General features: G+C 38.3%; 1 protein-coding gene across 2 annotated transcripts; it reads right to left on the minus strand.

Moving 5' to 3' along the window:
- Nucleotides 1-1,137: 1,137 nt before the first annotated feature.
- On the minus strand, nucleotides 1,138-24,638 carry LOC101858441 (cilia- and flagella-associated protein 57). Of its 2 annotated transcripts, XM_005107419.3 has the most exons (24): nucleotides 24,529-24,638; nucleotides 23,157-23,340; nucleotides 22,495-22,811; nucleotides 21,672-21,916; nucleotides 21,086-21,248; nucleotides 19,084-19,239; nucleotides 18,635-18,774; nucleotides 17,825-17,990; nucleotides 17,254-17,363; nucleotides 16,507-16,723; nucleotides 15,963-16,136; nucleotides 15,107-15,268; nucleotides 14,382-14,537; nucleotides 13,808-13,901; nucleotides 12,892-13,082; nucleotides 12,243-12,416; nucleotides 11,008-11,166; nucleotides 10,498-10,641; nucleotides 9,444-9,560; nucleotides 8,467-8,598; nucleotides 7,380-7,382; nucleotides 6,643-6,786; nucleotides 4,499-4,705; nucleotides 1,138-2,889 (listed from the first exon to the last, which is right to left on the minus strand). In XM_005107419.3, the coding sequence occupies exons 2-24, from the start codon at nucleotides 23,311-23,313 to the stop codon at nucleotides 2,785-2,787; spliced, it is 3,633 nt and encodes a 1,210-aa protein (XP_005107476.1). In that variant the 5' UTR covers nucleotides 23,314-23,340; nucleotides 24,529-24,638; the 3' UTR covers nucleotides 1,138-2,784. The 2 variants fall into 2 exon arrangements, with proteins under 2 accessions (XP_005107476.1, XP_012943008.1); XM_013087554.2 differs by lacking the exon at nucleotides 7,380-7,382 and having other exon boundaries at nucleotides 24,529-24,637.
- Nucleotides 24,639-24,815: the final 177 nt, after the last annotated feature.

A 24,815-nucleotide genomic window follows, 5' to 3' on the forward strand; every position in this document is an offset into this window, starting at 1 on the left:
TCAGACTCAGTCTGCGAGTAACAAACCCGTCCTTCCACTTGCCCCAACTCTATTTTTGTTACTTTTTCGTATACAGTAGTCTGTAGCTGTAGGTTGTTTTTTTTTAGCCTAGCGCTTAATGCTATACCACAGAGGCTATTTCCTTGTTATGAAATAGTTGCATGTTCAAATATCTTTGGTAATTTTTGGTAATATCTTTAGCACTTTCAATGAGTTGACATAATGATCACCACTTTTTAAAAATAAGACAACAGTGTCACGGAAAAGAAGTACCAGCAGTGGAGTCAGACCACATGAGAGCATCCCTACCCCCACGACCCCACAAATGTTGGGAAAGATGAGAAGACAAAAGGAAAAAAGAGATGGTAAACTTTGGTTCAAGATTGTCCCTTTGCTAAACGCCTGTCCAAAGCTGACATGATTGACCACATACCTGTCATCTACTGCCGTAGTTTTATGTGACGAGGACCTATAACAATTTTGAAAAGGTATTCTTTGGCGGGTGCGAAGGGTTGAAAGTTGGCCTTTGTGCAGACAGCTCAATCTGAAAGAAGTCTTAATAATGTTGAGATGTGTAGGTCCACATCAGTATTAAGCACAAAACAGTTGAAAGGGTAAATGATCCAATATATTTTTCCTCCCAAATCATGTTTTGTCTGCATTCCCAAATAGATTCTTAAACCCAGGTGCAATTGATTTTTACATACTGAACCCTCTGATTTGCCAGTATCCCTGGTCATAGAAGTGCTTCATCGTTCAAACAGGATTCATTTACTGATTTTGTTACTTTTTCGTATACATCATTGACACCAGTGCTTTGGTAATCAGTTGAAACAACAAAAAAAGCAAACCTTTTGTAGTTACAAAGCAGGTTTGCTTTTTTTTGTTGTTTCAACTGATTACCAAAGCATTGGTGTCAATGATGTGTACTATGTGCACACAAGACCTCTGAGTTTCTTTTTGTGTGAGAAAACTTGTGATGGATTATGCCACGCTAATACGAGCTTCCTCTGCTACTGAAGCACCGAGTGCCTGAGCTAATTCACAGTTGTAGTAACATGTCATAATAATTTAAATAAGTACACATTTTGACATACAAAGGTCTTTTATCAAGAGAAAACAATCCAAACACAAAAATGTTGGCAATACAAAATGTTTATTGTACAAGTTTCCTAAAATGAAAAGTATCACATCACAGTTGTATAAAACAGTTTCTGTCTTTTGAGTAAGAACTGGCATCACAGGCACAGAATGCTAAAAGGTAAGAAAATAATGTCTCCCAGATTTGGTTCCTGTTCCTCAAACCATTTTGACTCAACTGTTACATTGGTTCTAGTTCAGTTGATGAATATGATTTTTAAAGGTTCTTAACTGTTCACAGTTCACAGTTCACATGCCCATCCTGTTCACACAAAAAATAAGGTCAAGGAACAAAACTCTAAATTCTACTGTGAGCTTCAATGAACTGTTATAGTCTATGAAGTCTCGTATTTACAAACGATTGACTTATACAAACTGACAGCACACACCACTTTCATGCATTTATTCAATGGAAATGATAATGAGAACTTTATCTTCAAGGATGAGGTTTCAGTGACAAGAAGAAAATGTATATAATCACAGCCCTCGGCTTTGGAGGCCTTCGCAATAGGCATCTACAGAATTTACATCGCGCTTTAAATTCAATACAAGTCTATCATACATTAGTTATACTTTCTTTGTCAATGTTACTGTATCATCAACATTGGTGGCTCACCGATAAGTAACTGTGGAAGTCAATTACAATTTTCCCTTTAAAGCTGAGCAGGTTCAACGTACCAGTACCAGTGATGGGGAGGACACAGATGTCGGGTATTCTGTGTCAGATCCGCTTTATTATTTCAAAAAATTCTGGTAAAACAGGTAACTAAAAAGCAAAATGCATCCTGCTAATTTGAGGCTTGAGGTTCTTCCCCCCCCCCCCCTCCTCTCCCTAACAAGAAACGTAATATTGGGCTAAAGACATTTATTATTTTAAAAAAGCTGCTCTCCAACATTAAATCTGATAGGAGGTTCTCTGATATAACCTTAGTATGGTATTACATTGGCACAGAGTTTGTGATTATGAGAGTGAAAACCATAAGCTATAACACATACGGAAGATTTTTTGGAATGTGAAACAGTTCTATTCTTGAAAGATATAGACATGATATATGACAATGGCTGAGTCAAAAGATTCTCATTCAAACAGTAAAATATTAAATACATATATATTCTAAACCATTAGTTCAACAGAATTCCTTGATAATGACACTGTACCAATTCTTTTTTCATGCAAAAAAAAAGGCTATTGAATTTCAGTGTCAGCACTGCACAATTATTTATGGTATCTTTTTATTTTTCGATGAATAAGATTTCAGTACTTCAAAGTAACAGGCACAGAAAGGCATCTTAAATCATGTACATTCACAAGTGACTCGATCAACTGCAAAATTCAACTGATTCATTATCATCAGACATGGTGGAGTCCACTAACAACAACTTCACAAACAAAGAATACCTCTTTCCAATTAAGTAACAGAGTTGTTTCACACTGTCTTTTTATTTTTTTCCTTTTCATTAAAATTCTGAAAAAGATGTTGCTTAGATATGTCATACATTGTTTCTTGTGAGTGTTTGTAACACTTCACAGCAGGTTCATGACCAGTGGGTCTGTTACGTGAATGCTTTTGGGGTGAAACAATGTGGAATGGCAACATTCAGGAGAACAGGACTTGACATTCACACCAGGCAGGTGCCCAGCAGTTACGCTGTGGTATTCACTGGAGGAAGACGTTGGCCTGATGGTGGCCGGGATCCGTGGGCAGTTTCCAGGTCATAGATTTCATCTCTCAAACGCTTCAGTTCCATCTGGTGAAATGAGATTACAGTAATGATTAATACAAATAATAATTGCATTTTTATAGCATTTGGGTAGTTTAGCTTTTATAAGAGCATTCGAGCAAAGGAATGAAATTTGAATGGAGAACCCTGATCGCCGATGTCTGTTGCAGATATGGCACTCGATGATGATAATAACACATATCCATGCTTTACAGTGTCAGTATGCTCTGTGCTCTTTACAACTACATTGTATTATTATACTCAGAAACATTCTGGGCTTCCTGGGAATTGTACATTGTTTGGAGTAAATTCATGCTTGGTACATTCTGTTTGCCTTATCTGCCGACCTAGTTTTAGTTTTACTAAGAGTTTTACGGCACTTGCAACACAATAAGCCGATCTAAGAATGCACCAAAACATTGACTGAGTTGTTTGCAGTGACTGATCAGCTCTTCATGCATTGCATTTGCATGTCTGAGAGATTAGTTTGAGTAAAGTAAAGAAAATCACATTGACTCACGATAAAGGTCATCTAGTGCTGGAAAAGAGCAAGAAAGACCAGCAAAAAATACAGGGAAAATTTAAAAGTAAGACTTGGGAGTGATACCCTACAACCACATGTGTCTCTACATGATACAAAACTGCTTCTCATCAGTCTGGGGGCCGCAAATAGTAAAAAGGGAAAGAGATGATGACTTCAGATGATTGTTTGCCCACACAGCGACAACAATTGCTGACACATTGGAGTAAAGAGAATCCGTCTGCATTTAGCAGAGCAAGCATCAAAATAAATATGATTTATAAAAACATTTTATTAGATCAATTCTATGTTTGTAACATCACCGGACTCCAGCCTCTCTAAAAAAAAATCTCACAAAGAACTGAAAATTCTCAGACCTAAATAACCCTAAATGCCTCTTTTACCCCCCTTTCCATTAAAGTTATGAAAATCAGCCTCACTTGAAACTAAAATGAATGCCATATGCGAGGCAGTGTTTTTAATTAAGATATTGTCATAAGAGACAAGAGTCAATGCACATAGCAATATCAGTAGCTAACACACACATTAGAATATCTAGTGCACATACAAAAATTACTACGTTTTCAGTTCTGAAAAGTTTTGTTCAACCAATCCTATGTCAATAGCATCAGCCTGATACGATTACGAAAAAGAAAAGCTGAAACCAAGAGAGAAGCCCGCAAACTGTGCACATCAACAAGTGGAAGTGGAGCCTTTAAATGTTCAAAATGTGGCAAACTTTTCTGTGCCAGAATTGGTCTCATTGGCCCCAGTAGAAACCACAAGTCATCGTAACCTTTAATTCTTCAAATTCTTCAATTCCATTGGAGAAATATTTTCCTCTGCTGATGTACTGGCCATCATCAGACATTGACAGACAAACTATTATTATTATTATTATCATTATCCATACCTGAAAATATTACAGACTACAGAAAGTACATCAACATGGTCCACACTGTCCTGTGGCAAAATGAAAGGAATACATTTTCAGACACCCCACCCCCAAGTCTCTTTTCTCTCATTTCACTAAAATTATGATGTTGAAAATTGCCCTCATTTAAACCAAAATGGAAATCTGATGCTTGTCGGCATCTTCAAGACCTCAACACTGACCTGTTGCATCTCGATGACCTTCTTATGCTCCTCCAGCTCCTTCTCCACCAGAGGACCAGCAGGCTTCGGCGGTAGCTGGACGGAAAAGCCGCTCTTCTTGGAGCGAGCATCCAGCCCCATGGCAGCCTCCATGTCGTGGATGAGAACTCTGCACAGCTTGAGCTCCTTGCGCAGATCGTTGATCTCCTTGATCAGAGTGACGTTTTCCTGTAGATGTATGAAGACAATGTAGATGTGTGACTAGTGTTAGGACAAACAGGATGTATGAGGTCAATTTAGTTTTCGTAATGTTTTACAGCGCTCGTAACTGCATAGGTCATATGAGTGCCAAGGGGTGGATGTCAACAGAGAAGTCCAAATGGGGAATCAGGCTTACTCTGCTCACCTTTCTAGCCTCAACAAAACAAAGTCTGCTTCAGCTATCGAGGCACCCCGTAAATAGCAGTTCACAAGAAAGTGACAAATATATAATATAAATGAAGGAGAGGAAAAATGACGATAGTCAGGATGAGGAAAGAAAAAGCAGCAGTTCCCCCTATGTTGTTCCAGCACAGTATGAGCATGACATTGATAAATCAGTCCATTTACAATTCTACTGTGCATAAGAACATGTTAATATCCTCTCTTAATGGCCTAAAGAAAACTTTAGTCAGTAGCACTGCCCTGGTGGGGGGTATGAGGACAATGTAGATGTTTGAGGACAAAATAGATGAATTATAAAAATCTTAGGGGACGAGTGAGAATTTAATGGTAGGAAAAGAAATCATATGAGGTACATGTAGTACTGAAAGATCCCAGGGCAAAACACTTCTTTATAAAAACAATTAGGAAAGAGACTGGGATACTTGACCTTGAATCAAAATAAAGGCTCTCATGAAAGTTTAGCTCTCTCTGGCAAAATAGAAGGCAAAAGAGGAAGAGGGAGACTAAGAATAACTTATTTAGAGAATATAAACAGATGGGAGAAAATAAAAGACCAAGATAATAAACATTTTTTAGAGCATTCGAGCTGAGAATGGTGTGGTGAACCACGATTGCCAATGTCTGTATCAGATCTGGCACATGAAAAGCTCTCTTTTTGATCTCCGTCGCCGGCAAGTCAAGACAAAAAACCAGCACAAAACTCCTTCAGGAGGCTCACTTCGCCGATGACTGCTCCTTGAATGCTCACTCTGAAGCTGACCTGCAAACAATGATCAATCACTTTGCAGAAACCTCAAAGCTTTTTGGACTTACAATAAGCATAGGGAAAACTGAAGGTCTTTACCAGCCTGCCCCACAAACTAACTCACTGTCTCCAAACATCACTATCAATGGCAGCAGCCTGAAGAACACCAAGAACTTTAAGTACTTTAGAAGTATTATCTCTGCAAACGGCTCCATCAAAAAGGAAATTGATTCACAAATCACCACAGCCAGCCAAGCTCTCAGTAGACGGAAAAACAAGGTACTAAAACAGCACGATGTCCGGCTGTCAACAAACATCAAAATGTACAAAGCCGTTGTGCTCTCCTCCCTCCTCTACGGCTCGGAGACCTGGACACTCTACAGGAAGCTCATCAAGACATTAGAGCAGTTCCACCAAGGGCTCTCTGCAGCATACTTGGCATCTGGTGGCAAGATCGCATCCCCAACATTGAGGTCCTCAACCGATCAAGCTCACAAAGCATAGTAAGCATGCTTGTCAAAGCCCGACTGAGATGGGTCCGCCATGTCATCCGCATGGAAGACCACCGAATACCCAAACAATTGCTGTATGGCGAACTTGCCTGTGGCAAAAGAAATCAAGAGGCCAAAAAAGCGGTTCAAAGACACGATAAAGGAAGACTTCCGGTTTGCACAGGTTACTCCCAAAGAACTCGAAAGAACTGCTACCGAAAGGAATGCCTGGCCCAGGGCCGTCTGTCTTGCCAGCAGAAACAGCGAAACCAACGACAGGGAGAGGCTGACTATCAGAAGACACAGGAGACGTAATCTGACCACCCCAACCAAGACATAGTGTCCCCACTGCAACAGACATTGTACATCCAGGATCGGATTGCACAGCCACATGCGCGTCCACAGATGAGCTGCAGGAAAAAAATATATATTATTACAAAGGCAGACAGAGGAAACAAGCCTCTGGGAAAATATGTGTAACATACCTGCATAATTCTGACATTGTCAGCTTTGTGGATCTCAGAGTCTTTCTCCAGTTTCTTCCTAAGACTAGCCACAGACCTCTCAAGATGCTCCTTCTGGCGGCTGAATTCTTTCTGGATGTCTGCGTCAACGCTGGCAGACTCAGTCTGAAATGTGGAAGCACAAGCTAGATCAGGGTATTGACTCAAAAAACATAGCTAGTCTTTTGGAAAGCGATACTTCATTTCTTAACAAGGAACTAATTGTGTCAGTTGCTCATTACTGCTATACACAAATTTACCATGATTTGTCAAACTTTTTCATTCAAACAACTTATCCCATTTATTTTTTAAAAATGTCTTAGTTTCTTTTATCATTTAAATTGTTTTTATATTTAAAAAAAAATTTTTTTTGGGGGGGGGATACTTTAAGCTTTGACTCTGACTTTATGTGCTGATGTTTAATATATTTTTTCTTAGCATGACATCGGAAAGACAGAAGGCAAAAAACATCAACAGACTAAAAACAGGCGATTCAGCATAAGACAAGAATTGAAACTCTAAAGAACAGTATCTAAACCATAAGTGAACAAACAGGAGGCAACAAATTTGAAAAAAACCCATCAAAACAAAATTAAGTCATCCAAAAAAAAACATTAAAAAAACCACACACAGAATAAAAACTAAGACAAAATAGAAATGGCAACTGGAACAGATCGATGCCAATCCTTTTCATTACAGTTTGTTTCTCTTCCACTTACTTTCTGAAACAACAGCAAAGCAAAAGCATTACGGTACTCAATTATTTGAACCAGCAAAAACATGTGCAATATTTCTGATTAAAATTTGTACTAACACTAACACAGTGTGGATAAACTACCCCCCCCCCCCCCCCCCAAAAAAAAAAAAAAAAAAGATTTCACGGCATTTTGCCCTCTCAGTGCGGTTAGCTTTAGCTGCCGTCTCATAAATGTTATCTTTTGATATGAAATGTGAGATCATGAGCATATACTCATCTGCTGATGAAAATCTATGATGGCATTCAAATGCCATCTTGAGGGAAAATAATGCAATCTTGTACTTCGATAATGTTTTGAGTCACTATTGATGGAACTTTTTTTTTTTTTTTAAGTAGAGAGTTTTACGGCGCTCGCAACTGCATAAGGTCATATGAGCGCCAAGGGGTGGGTGTCAACAGAGAAGTCCTTACAGGGAATCAGGCTTACTCTGCTCACCTCTCTAGCTTCAACAGCACAAAGTCTGCTTCGACTATCAAGGCACCCCGGAAATAGCGGGTCACAAGAGTGTGACAAACATACAAAAGAAGAAGAGGAAGAATGACAATAGTAAGGATTAGGAAACAAAAAGCAGCAGTTCCCTGTTGCAGATCAGGCACAGTTATGAGCGTGACATGATGAATCACCTTATTTACAATTCTACTGTGCTTGAACGAGAAATGTCCCCCCTTTGGGAATGGCCTAAAGACACTACAGTCAGTGGCACTTCCCCGGGGGTTGTTTGAACTTTATAAACAATTCTTGTAAATATTATGTTGAAGAGAGAGGGGGAGGGGGAGAAGAGAGAGAACGGGAGAGAGAGAGAGAGGGGGGGAGAAAAAAAAAGAGAGACAGACAGACAGACAAACAGATAGACAGACAGACAGACAGACAGACACACACACACACTCACACTCACACACACACACACACACTCGCAGGCAAAGGAAGAGAGAGACAAAAGTAGAGAGAAAAGGGAAAAATTATTCGTGTTCATCCACAAAAGCTCGAGGATATCTTTCAGATTCTAGGAGAATTGATCTTTAAGTCTCCATCAGCCCCCACTACTCACAATGTCTTCTTGCACGTGTTTCTGGTACAAGGCTTTGATACTCTCCTTGAGCATCTTGGGGTCCTGGATGTACCCTACGCAGTTGTGAAGATCAGTCTTGAATCTCTTGACTGTGGCCTCCACATCACGCACCTACATACACAAGACAAGCTGTTAACATCTACATGACCAAGCTGAGCAATTGACAGAGGTGTCCATTTTCAGAGTAAATCTGGAAATCCGGATTTCAGGAATTGTTTGGATTTTGTAATACACTCCTGTTTTTTGTAATAGACTCCAGTTTATACATCGCTATTCATATCTTAAGTTCTTTTTGCATCTCATATTGCGCTTTATATAAAATAGTTTTGATACAAGTACAAGATGCATTAGACAATTTGATCCGTAAATTTGGACACCTGCACGCACTTTTCCATACGGCCCAAAAAGTAAAGGATTTTATTTCCACAGCCAGTAGGCACCTCTGCAGTTAAAACTCTTGCTGACCCTCAAGGATCTAAAAGATCAGGTGTTGTGTTCAGTATCCATTGAGTTTCCTCTTCAAATGACATAACCAGATATTTTACGCGGCTGCAAGACAAATGAGTAACTGTATTTGACGCCAATCTAAAGGGAGAGTGAAAACTATTGAGTTGCTTCTTTTTCTAGCAACAGCTACACATTAATCAAAACTGTTTATATCTATAGCTCTAATTAATATACTACTATATATTCAGGCCTCACCTTAAGCATATTATTTGATGAGGCATATGTGATTAATTTACCCGATATTCAGTTGCTTTTTAAAATATAAGGCTAGTCTTGTCATTAGCGTGTTACATTCCAAAGACTCTGAATACAGTCCTTCTCCTAGTTAGAAAACATTTTTAACCATTCATAGCTTTCATTTATAGTCCTGTCATATGATTTGATGTTACTGGATATTTTCAAATATACCAGTTACAGTGACTGAAGCACACAAACAACCATCGGCTTACCCTCTGTCTCTCTTGATGCATTTCTTTGTCTGTTGCCTTGAGTTTCTGACGTAGTTCAGTAATATTGAGCTCGAGCTGAGTGTTTTGCTTGTGAAACCTCTCCAACTCGCTCTCCATCTGAAACAGGAACATAAACACTTTTACGTGAAGTCACCTACTTTGCTCCTTCTTTCTTATCAAACATCTATCATAATATCCTTATCTCTCTCCTCTTTTTTTTGTGTTTGTTATTCTTTTGTAGACCTCTAATCTCCAGAACTATATGTGAGGCAGCGTGGTTGAATCAGGCTCTCGTCAAAATAATGAAATCGAAGAAAACAGCAGTTTTCTCCCTGCTTAGCACTTTTTATCAAATTTTTGTTTTTTGGCTGAACACCTTTTATGTCTATTTACAAACACATTCCTTTGAGGATTTCACCGAAATCATTGATTAAAGGCACAAAAAAATAAATTTACAGTTTCCATGGTCTCTCCAGCTTTGGAATTTACCAAGCTTTTGCGGCCATTTTCTCGCTAATTTTACCTCTTAAATCAGATGATCCCCACCTGCTTCAATCCAAAATATTGAAGATGGATGGGTAATTTTTTCATTGAAAGCAAGACAAATGAACAAGCTTTAAGATGATACCAATAACTCAATATGCACAAAAATTGACGAGAGTCTGATTCCACCGCGCTGTCTCACATATGGCATAATTGTGTTGCAAAAGCTGTAAAACTTTTACTAAAAAAACCAAATAAGATTTATGACGTCATGCAAGCCACAAGCCTTCAAGACAATACGACTATGTTCACATGAAGAAGATCAGTAGACCAGAGGTAAAACTTACAAACATCATGCCAAACATTTTACAAGGTAGACATATTCATTTCACAAGAAAGTTTGTTATGTAGCATATTTATTGTACAATGATGAAGAAGTGATGTTGACAGCATAATGCATCATTAGTCACTACAAACTGTTTATTCATGATGAGCATTTTCATACAAGACTTAACATGTTTATTTTGGTGGCATATAGGTAACATGATTGCTTCAGTGTTTGAACTCCTACCTCCTGAATCTGCTCCTTCATGTTCTTGATGTCCATCTCCCGAGGCTCAATCTGCTTCTTCAGCTCCTTGATCTTGTAGTCCAAGACAAACTTGAACTTCTCAAGTTCCTGGTTCTTCTTCTTCAAGTCGTAGATACGTTTTTCCTAAACACGAAAAGGGGTACTAGTTTAAATCATGATTCAAATCATTCATAACATAGAGTAAATAATCACATATCACTCTTATGTGATGATATATATTCAACATTTGGTGTGCCATGGCTTCAATTAATTATTCATAGAATACTAGTTCCTCAGAGCAGTAAAATTCCATTCCATAAAGCAAATCTTACAATATTTATGAAGAGCAATGATTCGGAATGCACGATATTTTTAAAATTTAAACTTTTATTTCCACCATGCCTGTTCACACTGCACAAGAATAACTATAATGCCTACGGCAAGACTATGATAAAAGCACCATAGAACAATAGCATTTAAATTCAGAACTAGAATCCACAAACTGCTCACCTTATCCTGAATGGTATCGTCTCTCTCCTGGATTTCCTTCTTTAGACCCTGGATATCCTTCTCCAAGCTGCGGATCACGTTGTTCAGTTTGCTGTTCTCAGCGTTCAGCTTCTTGATCTCCTCCTTGTGATCATCAATCTCTTTCTGTAAGCTTGTGAACTGTGGGGGAAGACATCAGATTGTTTATGCAAGACACAAAGAAACACATCAATGTAATAACGACCAGGTACTTCTGAAAAGACTCTCAATACATTATTATATACATTACTATATCTCATACATCAGAATCCAAGAGACAAGAGCAGCATTCATCATCCTCAGGAATATATGGATGTCTAAGGAACTGGGATTGAACACCAAGCTGAGGATCTTCAAAACAAATGTGAAGACTGTTCTACTGTATGGAGACATGGAGACCCACAGCATAAGCAGCAAGGAAACTGCAGAGCTTCATAAATGGATGTCTAAGAAGGATAGTGGGGATCAAGTGGTACGATCGAGTCACAAATGCTCAACTGTGGGAAAGAACAAGCCAGTAAAGGAAGACATACAGATGAAGGAATAGAAATGGATTGGACACACCCTGAGGAGACACCCAACAAGCATCATCAGACAAGCTTTGACATGGAATCCGCAAGGAAAACGTAAGAAAGGAAGACCAAAGATGACATGGAGTCGAGCGGTACAAGTGGAAAATGGAAAAGGCGGGGACATAATGGAAACAGCTATAAAAGGATGCACAGGACAGGCTGGAGAAATGTTGTTGATGGCCTATGCTCCACCGGGAGTTTAAAAGGGCAAGAGAGAGATATCTCATTCAATATTATATAAAAAACTCAGAAAAAAAAATAATCGCTGACATACCAGCAGCACTTTCTGTCCTCCCAGTATATCGTAAGACAAAACAAAAACTTTAATCATTATGATGATGTCACTACTTACTATTACGATTTAAAAATCGATTGTTCACATTTGCACTTAAACAAAGTTGTTTTTGGTTATATAACGTAGCAGAGAGAAGAAAAATATACAACTAGTAAACTAGCTTAAGATGTTTTTCACACTACCATTGTCCTATCTTTTGACAAAACCTGAAGACTCTGAAAGAAAAATGTCAAGGCATCAGACCTAAACAAATACAAAGACATATTATGCCTCTGAAATAATACACTTACCATTGTGAAAAAACCTAGGACAGAAACATGAATAAACAACAGGATATAAAAACTCCTCACCTTCTTCTTCATGATGCCAGTCTCTCCCTTGAGCCTCATGTTGGCCTCCTTCTCATCTCTCAGTCTCCTCTCGTACTGGTGCTTGATGTCCAGAATCTCTCGGTCAGAATCTTCCTCAATCTGCTTCTTGGTCTCCTCGTACTCTCTGCTCTGCTGGCGAGCCTCGTCGTTGCTCTGTGGAGTTATCAAGACAGACCTTACTGGTGTGATTTACTATAGGGGAAGAAATATATTTGATGCATTGATGGGAATATCCAATGAACATGCCTTCTATAGAAAGTGGACAGTAATAATTTTTCAGCTGCCCTTCATTTCTAGTCATGTAAGGGCACAAGCTGACTTTTCTGTAGGTCCAGATACTGTGACTAATCCGACAGCTGCTGAGCTGGTGCTCAGAACAAGGACTCTGTAAAATCAATTTGTGAGCAAAATTTGCTAATAACATGTAGAGCCAAATATTCAAAAGTAAATCACTTGAAAAGCCTTAGCCTGTACCTTGACAGGAAAAATAAACATAGTCCAAGGTGCATACACACATGTGCAGTAGTAAGTTAGTTAAACCTACTCAACTCATTAAAAAATAAATATTTGAGCGAAAAGGAAAAGACAATAATATCATCTGTTTATTATTCTCGTAACAGCCACTGACCTGTTCCAACTTGGTGGTCATCTCCTGTAGCTTGGTCTCGTAGTACTCAGTGAGCTCCTCCAGGGCTCTCTCCTTGCTCTCCTCCATCTCCTGCAGCTGGCGGTCGTAGTCCTCCTGCATCTTCATCATCTTGGCCTGTTGCTCCTGGAACTTCTCATACTCAAGCATCAGCTTCTGGTTGTTAGCAGACTCTGCAGGAAGGGAGGGTGAGGAGGGTTGGGGGGGGGGGGGGGGTTACCACATGAAGGTGGAGGCGGCACGCAGGATACAGACGGTATGGAGAGGGGGGGAAGGTGTCAGTTTGTTTGTTAAAGACCCATGCTAAGCAATATTCTGAAAGTTAAAAAGCTAAGGTCCATATTATTATTCATTGTCCTGTACCCCCTTAAAGAGAAGTTGCACTTCACACTAACTGTCTCGGTGAGCCACATCACTGTATTTCTCTTTTTAAGTCCCACAGGAGACAAGGAGCATCACAGCCTTTAAGGCTTAAATCATAATCATTTCAATATTGGAAATAAAGTGACTAAACAATGTATAGTGATTGAACTTCATTGGATAGGAGGAAACAATATCAGAGGAGGATGAAGACAGTAGAATAAAGACGTCTCTTACATGCAGGATACAAATCTAACGGACAAATCTTAATGAGGTAATTTCTCTCAGTTCTGTCTATTACCCCTTCCCCTGATCCCTTTCTGCCAAAAGATACTCCCCCTAAATCTTTTTCTTCATTCATCCTCTCCTTACTATTCTAGAGACAGTAGTTGTAAGGGATAAAGAGAAACATACCAATGGCCAAAAAGTGGTCTTTTAATGCAAGGTAAAATCAAATTGCCAGTCTGAAGTAACAGATGAACAGGAGGAAAACAAGCCCACCAGCAGAATCCATAAACCGACCAAGCTGTGCACATACCTAAGTCCTGGAGTTCCTTGGCATGCTTGTCCATCAGCTCTGCCATCTCCTCCTCGTGCTTAGACTCTTCCTTGTCCTTGTCTGTTTTCAAAACCTTGAAAAATCACATTGAAATTATATTTATTAGAAAAAATTTAGATAATTCTGTCACTTACTAAGGCTTTAGACTGCTAAATCTAGTTACTAGTTTATTCTCTTTCTGTGAAAATGAACAAGTAGAACAAAATACAACTCATCTTTACAAATAATTAACAAGTTGAGAGCATTGATCAATAAAATATTATTTCACATTGTCAACTTGAGATTGCTTGAATCATTGCAACTGCATTGCGCTGAAACATTTTGTTTTTAATTACTCACACGGAAGTAACTAGCACTGTTAAAACAATTACTTCATCTTGAAAAACTGCTGACACTGAACACATTTGTGATATTTCTATTTTGCTCTATATAAGAAAAGAACTAAATGATATCTTTATAAACTTAACCTGCAATTTGATTCTGATAAGAGTTGAACACATTTTCTTATATACTTTTGTATTTTCTCGACATGACCACAGTTTCAAATGCATACTTGATTTTTAGTTTTGAGGGATTCCATCTCCTGGATGAACTTTTCAGTAAGTTCCTTCATTTTCTCATTGTAGGTCATGTCCTTGAGACGCAGCTGGTACTCGTTCTCCATCTTCAATTCTTCCACTCGAGAGTTCAAGTCAGACACAGTGGAGTTCTGGAGAAGCACACAAGTCAAAAATCAATTTCAGAATTTCAGCGTAAGCATAGATCTAAATTTTCAAAAGACTAGTCAATGTATTAAAATTTAACTGAAAACAACCATATGGCCAGTGTAAAGACAGTCTTTTTAGGACATATTTCAAGAGAAGGCTCAGAGTAAAATGGTTAACGAGCACATGTTCATAAGGAATGTTCAACAATGCCATATGGTGACCACTTTTAGATGGCTGGTCACTTGGATGAGTCCTTGAGCGAAACATTATGCTGATCTTTAATTTAAAAGAACAAGGTGATGCAATACCATGATCAACATTGAAAATCCCTGGCAGAAACCACAAAGTAGTTTTGTCTTGTGCCAGAGGCAAAAAGTAATGCCATAGTTTACCTGTAAAGACATCTCTGTGCTAAACCTCAAAGAACAGTTTATCAGATGTACACACCGCTGGTTTTTCATCTAAAAAAGAAGGGGGGAGCGCATTCTGCAGAAATTTTCTAAAAGTTTGAAAGTTCTCATAAAAAAGGAATCCAAACTGAAGTGTCTGACACTGAGACAACACAACTTGCCTTCTCTTCCAAGTCGCTTTTAGTGATGAGGATCTCCTCTGCCCAGCCGACCTCCTTGTCTCTCTTCAAGCCACGACCTTCCTTGTCCTGGATCTTCCACAGGATGATTGACGCGTCCTCTGCTATACTCACCAGAAACTGGTCATCGTATGTGATTTTCATCTGACCACAGAACAACAAAATAATATCAAGGACCATTCTATCTTTTTTTTACAGACCACTCTAATGTATCTTATCAACTTCTATATCAAAATGATTTGCTAATGAGAACACAATATTTAAGAATTATGAAATATTTTTGCATTTCGATGTTTTTAAATTTGTTCAGCTGAAAACTAGGTTTCATGGATGTATTTCTACAGGAAGAGACTGAAACAGCAAGTAACTTCAATGTTTTTCACTCATCCTATCAAGTAGAGTCAAACTGAGTCTCTCATTTGTCCTTGTGACAGTGACAATATTCTTCACCTTATTTCTTTTCAGAAAGAGCAGCGATGTAAATAAAGTATTTGGTCCAGTTAAAAATTTAAAAGCAGAATCACTAGTATTTTGGCCTCATCCACATTCATATCATCAGTTTAGTGCATAGTTATCTCTGAATATGAGAGAGTGACTGCAAATTGGCCAATCTGTTGCCAAACATGATTTTGATCCTCAATTTTTGAGCAAGTTGGCAAGATTTTAAGGTGTTCAACCCTGTCCTATCAGACATGAGTGATCTCATTGAGGCTACACTTCTCCATAACCCAAAATTCAAATGAAAGGTGGATTATAACTCAAAATCAAACATAAATGCAGCACAAATTTGCTTAGAATGATGGTAAAATACAAATTGTTGAGTAGTTCTTTGTCATACCTTGACAATAGGAGCCCCATGACCTTGTAGTTCTGTCCAGTCCCCGGGCACTGCTAGGGGATACTTCAGTGACCATAGGGTGCCTTTCACGGTACCAGCGAACAGCATACGGCCTGAGTGTGACAGGGCCACAGACGTCAAGGTCATGTCACCGGCCGACACCTCTCGCAGGATCTGAAACGAAAGGCGATGACTCGGATGAGAATAGATCTTGTCAAATACTACAACTGATATGGCAATGCTAATGTCTAACAAGAAAAGTTTTCCCATGGATCTGTTATATAGGACTTGAAATAACACTTGTAGTACAACTCTTTTCAAGACACCATGTCAAGTGTCTTGTGTCAATATTTCAAACAAAGAAAATCTTTTACTTATCTTCTTTCACAAATATCAAGGGTTAACCTACATGCAAACTTCATATAACTTTTCATTCAATGTAATCAGGGATCTAAAGGATTTTTTCTGTCACAGAAACACTATTTTCTCTTATATTTCGGAAGAAGCAAGTACAACTCATTGAAAGTACAAAAGCTGCAGTAACCTGTGAATCAGCAATTTCTTTCAAAGTCTTGTCAGAGCCCGCGGCAAAGGTTGTCTTTCCGTCGGGAGTGACAGTGACTCCCGTGTAGCTGCATGACTTGAGCACACTCTCACTGGTCCTCTTCCCGGTGGATGTGTCCCACTCATACACAGCGCCATCCATACCACATGAGATAAGCTTGCTGTCATCAGCACTCCACACAACCGATCGCACTTTTCTGTAATGAGCATTTAAAAAATGGAGGTTCAGAAAAGAGAGCGATAGGTAAAATACCTATTGTACTGGCTTTTTATTCTGTGATTATAATCACTTACTATGCTTCAACTGACTTATTTCTCAAATATCAAATAATTATTTCCCAGAACACCCCATGATGTGAAGTACTAATCTTTTCAGGAGGACAGTTAGCATAACACATTTTTAAGACATAATCACAGTAGACCAGCAGCAGCATAATTTCAGAGCAATACCCTTTGAATGAAAAAAAAAAGAAGCTTAATACCCCTTTCATATTATGCTAAAAACTTCAGACATAAAATTAAGGCAAAAGTATTAGAATATACTACTTCATAAAACTCAAAGTCTTATCCAAGGAAAGACGAAACTAAAATCTCATGCTTACAGAACAATTTTGTTGAGCAATTGCAATTTAATCAGGGTTGGATGAAAAAAAAGAAACAAACCCATTACAAAAGCAACGTCCTGCACATAAAAATCTACAGGAAAGAGAAGAGAGAACTGACTGACCCATTGTGACCCTTGAGGTTGTTGATGTTCTCAAATGTTGTGGTAGAGTACAACTGGATTACGTTTCCCATCACAGATGCAAACATATGACCGCCATTGCTGAATGAACACTGAAGAAAGGGGAAAGAAAAAAAAAAGAAAACGGCACGATTGAATACATGCTGCCTGGTGGACTTTAAATCATGATTTTAGAAACACGAATGACAAACATGGAAACATGCAATATATGTTGAATCCAAGTCTTTTGACAAAAAAGTGCATAGTTCACTTCTGAGTACAAAACGCCTTAAGACAATTAGTAATTCTACAAGCTTGAAGTATTTCCTTGAATGCCTCTATATATATCATTTGAACCTTGATTAAACACATAGCAGATTTTCCAAAGCTTATCAACTGATACAAACTATACATCTTTCATACTTTGTTTTAGTTTAAGAGGAAATAATGAAACACTGGAGCTAATGAAGGAGGCACAAAAAGGAAATGACATGAAGGAAGACAGCTAAAAAATATCAGAATTCAAAATCTCACTGCAACAAAATGGCAAAAATTTGAGCAGATCTTCCATTACCTCCCTGCATCCACGCACTGTAAATTCTTTGAAAGTGCGGATGTCGTCAATGAGCAAATTCATCAGTCTCAGCTTGTCACTAAAGCCCACCAGTATGTAGAGGCCTGACGGGTGCAGGGCAATGCTGTACGCTTCCTCAGCAAACACTTTGTACAGCTCCAGGTTGCTGAAACATATTGAAAAAAACCCAACTCAGATCTTCTTAACATCTGGAAGAGGATTTTTTTTTTACATGGGCTTGACAGTTCTGCAAAACACAGGCACACGTTATTTTAATTCATTGCAAAAGAAAAATCTTTAATGAAGAACCAGAATACTTTTCTTCAGGACCTTGAGCCTTTTTCATTTTTGTCTCATTCATAACCAACAGCTATCTTTCTTATTCTTTCAGCATACAGGTAACATCACATTCTTTTATTACCTGTATTACCTGTCCTGGGCAACAATGTCATTGCACACCGGACAGGTTCATAAGTGCTCAGTTCCCCCCAGCACCAAAGCCCGCAAGGTATCCATACTGATTGTCACATTCTTTTATTTGCAATAAGAATGCTTCGGTAGCTCACAATCCATACTACTGTTAAACCACATCGTATTAGGCAGTTCAAAGGAAAGGATGAAATCAGAAAGTCATTAACAAATATCAAACACTTTTTAAAAAATACCATGACAGCAAAGGATAAACTAACGTCCTTGCACTTCAGCTCTTTCTGTAAAAGGCAACAAGACTTGTTATAATCATGAATGCAGTCAAATTGTGTATATGAAGTTATCAAATTAAGGGCTAAGGAAAATTAGATCAAGTCTTACCAGGTTTCGTAGTTCCACACGCGGACAGATCTGTCAAGTGAACAAGTGGCAATCAGAGGTTTCCGGATACAAACATCTAAACCTGTGATTGGTGCATTATGAAACACTTGCGACAGGACCTCAAACTGTGCTTGATCGCCCTGGAGAAAAAGAAAAATCATACCACAAGAGACGTCAATATTAGTTCTTTGCTACTATGCTTTATATAGGTAAAACTTTGGAAATTATTGTTATTCATAGAGCTACAAAAAGTCAATTTGTGCGAAATAGCTTGTAGGAAATGCTGAAAACAACCCATTAAGCAGTCCATCTGCCCCAGTTCGTATGTGACCACCTGGAAATATGGAATATATATAAATATTCACAGGGGCAATGAACAATAAATCCTACACAGCACTGAAAGGAACAATGAATTAGTTTATGAGAAAAAGAAATTAAGACTGACTTACCTTGCTGAGGTCGGCGCTGGACAGTGTAAGATAATAGAGCTGAGCCTGATCAGTGCTGGCCACCAGAGTCTCCTCCGAGGGACTGACAGTCAAGCAGTTGATGAACTGCTGCTGGGACAGGGTTGGGTCCTGGCTGTTGCAGCTGTCTGGAGGAATCTGTAAATAGAAACAGAAAAACAGATTGATGAACATAAAGTGTTAGACTTTTCCACGGATATGATAATCATAATTATAAGAAACATGCTCATTTCAAGTTTAAAACGGTAAATGTTGCTTGTTTGTCATATCAAAATCACTTTCATAGTTTTCACACTTTCACAGAGAGACTAGTCTATGAAAGAATATACTTTTGTAAATGAAAGTAACTGGAGAGAAAGAAAGCATTTTCAGAGTCAATAAAAGTTAAAAGGTGAGAAATACGAGGGGAGTGCAAGAAGTCTTGGATCTAAATATGAAGGAATAAAGCAAGAGCTTTGTAACTCGGCACACATACTTTCATTTCTCTACATTGTCACCATGCAGAGTAACACATTTCTGCCACCTCTCTTTGACCTTCAAAAGTCCTTGAGAAAAAAATGACTTAGAATGGGCCCCTAACCAGTCTTCCACAACTTCAATGGCATCCTTGTTGTTACGGAAACGACGTCCTTTCAGTGATTTTTTAAAGATTAGGAAACAGAAAAAAGCAAGAAGAGGTTAGGTCAGGTGAATAAGCTGGGTGTGGCAGGATTTCAAAGTCACACTGTTCTGCTGTCTGAACTGTTTGTTGTGCCCTGTGCACAGAGACCTTGTCACACAGTAGGACGACCCCATTACGGAGTTTTCCACGCTTTCTTCCCTCCAGATGGCACCGCAGTCTTATCAAAAAACCCTGAGATTGTTTTTTCCATTTTCCAGGTAGTCAGTCATGACGATACCTTCACAATCCCAGAAACACGACAGCATGACCTTTCCACTTGACAGTGTTACCTTTGCCTTCTTTGGTGAGGGAGAAGACGGGGTTTTCCATTGCATGGAGGACATTTTTATTGTGGATCAAAATGATAAATCCATGTTTCACCTATAATCACCAGGTTTTTAAAGAAATTTGTGTCATTGGACTCAATTCGCAGGAGAGTTTTGCAGGACTCAACCCTCCATTTCTTTTGCTCACTTGCCAAAAGGCGGGGTACCCACCGCACAGACACCTTGCTCATGTTAAGATGTTCATGGAGAACCATTTCAATTGATCCTACACTGATTCCCGTTTCAATTGAGAGCTGTTTAACAGTTATACGTCCGTCTTGTAAAACCAGTTTCTTCACTATATAGATACATTCTCTTCAGTTACCACAAATGATGGGCGCCCTTCATGATCTTCATCCATCACCGACATGAATCCAGATTTGAATTTTCCAGTATGTCACAGTATAATAACGAGGACATTTGTCACCATAAACTTGGACCATTTCCTGAAAAATGTCCGAAGGGTATTTTCCTTGTAAGTGTAAAAACTTTATAACTGAGCGATATTCAACAGGCTCTATGCACTGCTATAGCAATGTAAAGTTACCTGGCGGTCCGATGCGTTGGGTCTGTCAGGGGGCCCCCGTCCAAGATAGGTGTTGTCTCGTCGTGGTCCTGAGTTCGACTGACTACCTCCGTGAGTCTCTCAGACGATCTCTCTATTTTTCGCACCAAGCTCTTGACGTCATCCAAGGGCGTGCTACTCCCCTAATTATCTAGTTCCCACAGTAAAGATAAGAGTCATGTCCCTTGACATCACATAGCAAAGAAAAACCAAACGGTTTTGTGCATGGTTTCATCGAACTCGCTGACTAGTGCCTTATTATTGTTGATTTTTCCCGAAAATTAGCGTGGCGTGTTCCAAAGAAATTGTCTAAAGGCTGGCCAAATTTCATTACTCTACCATGATTACTTCATACTCAGACCAAAGACTTATTGAACCCCCTCGTATTGTGTTGCTAAATGAATGAGAATCTGACATACCACAAAGACTCACCATAATTTCTCTAGCTTTTTTGAAGAAGTCCTTATCATCTGTCTTCTCAAAGAGGTAGACTGTGCCTAATCCAAAAGCACATGCAAATCCTTTGGAATACGACACAAGAGAAGTGACTTGAATGGGGTTGAGCGAGCTGCCTTCCTCAGATGTTGTCTTGCTACTGCAAATTTGAACAGAATTACGAAATATCAAACTCTTTTAAAAACAGGGGCTTCCATTAATCTCATCAGCTGTCAATTTATAAATGTACAGCTATTGTGTATTGCAAGACTAATTTTTAGCAACATGTCCATCAGAACCCTTTTTCACTACTCCTAGCTGATATAGTGACAGAAATGGTGTTAAAAAAGCTTGAAACTAGGTTTTACTAAATCAATGAACAACATCTTTGAAATTAGATCACAAATAACTGCTCTGATGCTGAGACATCATATGCACAAAAAAAGCAAGGTAAAATAGAAATACTTTAATCTGAAAAAAGAGTCATTTTTTAAAATTAACATTTTTATAAAATGGAACTGAAGATAATTCTCGTATTTTATTTGACCAGTTATTCTCTCAAAGGGCACAGGACTAAACTTACTTATCAGCATTTGGGGCCAGGTTGAATTCATTTCTCACTTCACCAGCCTCAAAGAGCAGCAGCTTGCCATTATCCGTGCCAACTATGATTCTCTCCTCAGACACCCAGGCATGACACAGGTAGTTCTGTGGCTCCATCTTCTGAAAGTTGAAGGGCTTTAGGTTTCCCTCACTGTAGCGGAAGTGGCGGAATACTGTGTTCCCAACAACGCACAGCTGGGTGTTGTCTTGAGGGTTGAAGCTCACCTGGTAATGACAAATGTAGAAGAAAAAAAAGATGAAGCATTATCTGTTACCCATCTAACTGCATCTTCTGTAATCATAATGTTACAAAAAACCAATGGCATGTGTGGAGAGTTTCAATATATGAGACACCAACAAAACTGTATGTCCTCCCCACAACGGTTGGAAATAATGAAGAGAGGAAGGTACACATTTCCTTCAGAATGTAGCTCCACACAAAGATATGAAAAAAAACCCTCAACCAACAGCCGGGCAGAACCATAACGAAACTTCATTTTTCAATCCTCAGTACGAATAAGTACTGTGATGTCAGTCATTTGCTTCATTCTTCAAGATGTCAGCGATATATCTTTAAATCGACAAGCAGAATTACAGTCTAATTTCATAGAGACAGCGAGCACTTTCATCCTGTAGCTTTTGAGTATTCTTTGTTAAATCTTTACCATTATTTTCATGAAAAGTAAGTATGCAAATTCCTTTGTTCTATAAATACAATGAATAAAAAATTGAAAGTTAACTTCCATTACTGAGGATACTTTGTTTAACTATTTCAGCTATCCTCAGCTCATTTACTGTCTTACCTGATAGACTTCAGAATTGGGGTTTTGAGGATTTGAGGTCTTTGTTGTGGCCATTACTTTAGACTTCTCCCATGTCCAGTAAAGGAGAGTCCAGTCTGGCTTGCCACCTTGAGCCACCAAGTATTTTGAATCAGGTGAGAAAGCCAGACTGATGTATTCTCCCGACTGCACCTCTGGGGAACTCAGCACTTTCTTCTTTCGTAGAGAGTGCAGGTCATAAATGGTAATGGTAGGCTTCTCTCCTTTCTCAGCAATTGCAACATAACGTCGATTTGGACTGACAGCCAGTGCAGTCATTCCTTCACTTTTATCCGTGCCTAAAGAAAAGTTTATTAAAAAGATTGTAGAGTTGGTAACATATAAAATATAACAATAAGTGTCTATTGATCTAAGGTGGATTTAGAAAACAGACAAAAAATAGAAGTAGAATGATAATGATAGGCAACATACAAGGCATTTAAAAAAAAATCATTTAGTTTCTCCATACATACATTTCTAATTTGAAAGTAAATAAAAAGTGTAAAAATTTACATTCTGAAAATACAAATTAAAAAGTCATTCTTTTAGTTTTCCTATTATGTAACTGATAAAGACAAAAAATCAATAACGTGCATCATAAAGAGCTCAGCATAATCTACACAACATATAAAAATGTTCCTTACCTGGGATAAACTTCTGTGACTTCTGGTCAATGTTGTACAGGATGCAGTTGGACCCAGCAGGGTACACAATTGTTTGCTCGTCATGGTAGCAAGTATTCCCAGACACTCCACGTTTTACGCCAAATATATAGCGCTCCTGCGCTAGTGCAATAGACATGGTGGCTGCTCTAAGTTGTCACCAGTTCTGAAAACAAAAAAGTAAAATAATTTTGAATACTGTTGTTATTAACATGTATGCAAAGAGTAATTTGTAATATATCCACACAACAAAAAGATAGCTTTTGAAAGTGAAGGACTATTATAATATATGTGTGTCTTTATTTTGAGTGAGGCAATTTAACATCTTTTACTTGATAGACTGTGGTACTTCGTTACTACAGAAGAAAATATGCTAGTGTCACCACAAAATGACAATAATATTAGCATTTATATTGCGAATATTTAATATAGGCAGATTTAAGTCAAAGCACTTATACGATCATGGTCGATTACGTTTTGACAGTTTTATGCACTCTCACATTAACAATATGACAGATTCATACTCTCCAGGGCACTTCTTTAAAGGGTTGGGGTTTTTTTGCTTGTTTGTTGTTGTTCTTTTTGGTTCACACAGCCCATGTAACAATACTCGAAATTATATTCTATTTGGATGACCAAACCAGAATATAAAACGATTAGCTTTATTTTTAGATCTATACAAAAATTTTGAAGCCCAAATCATAAAGTAAACAGACCATCAGACGGCATAATATATATTAAAGAGTGTAGTCCAGAAATTCTAATTATGTGTTTGGTTACCTTAATTAGAGCCTTAGGCTTATTACAGGTGTGCAGACTGTACTGTTTTTAACTTTAAGAAATGATAAAATTTAATGCAAATTGGGTAATAAGTTGAATCCTTACAACGAATTTTTACAGGTAATATATACCTGCTTACTAAATTTAGGCATTTGATCAGCCTGGATGAATGATGTAGATACTTGGGATACACTTACACAGACAGGGGACACTGTCAATTAAAATAACTAAATAACTTTAAATAAAAGAGCGCCCTTTAATTCTGCATTAAGCTTCTACACTGCAAAACATTTTTTAACTATCCTTAAAAGAGACTGCAATGAAAATAGTGTATAACAATGTACAAAGTTCATACGATTGGCAGGGGTCGCACGTAACAGTTAGTGTTGAGTGTATCCAGTAAACATGGCATGAACCTAGTTGTAAAGTTATCTCAGTGACAGTGAAAAAAGGCGGTCTCAATAAATGCTTGCTTTCAGTTCACCACATCATTCAAAATACATAGACACTAACTATTGTAAGAAGCACTTTTTAGAAATACATCTACCTTTTCTTTATAGTTGACTGCACTTACCTGAATGTGTTTTAGAAGTGAACTAAAACAGAAAACAAAAATAGTTGGAGCTACAACACTGCCACCATTTGTGCGTTGGTAAGTGTTGCTAGGGTGACCATTACCTCCCTTGATGGGATCTATGTCGCGGTGAATGATATTGTCCAGGTAAAACCTTTACTGCTTTTAATTAATATACAGACCAAATGCTAAACTTTTGAAAGAAATAGAAACAAAAATAGGTAAATATTGATTAAATCTGTTAAGATGCCTTCAATAAACTGTTTTCTTCAACCGCGTGATAGAAT

Source organism: Aplysia californica, unplaced genomic scaffold (assembly GCF_000002075.1).
Source record: "Aplysia californica isolate F4 #8 unplaced genomic scaffold, AplCal3.0 scaffold00602, whole genome shotgun sequence".
In the NCBI taxonomy this organism is placed as follows: domain Eukaryota; kingdom Metazoa; phylum Mollusca; class Gastropoda; order Aplysiida; family Aplysiidae; genus Aplysia; species Aplysia californica.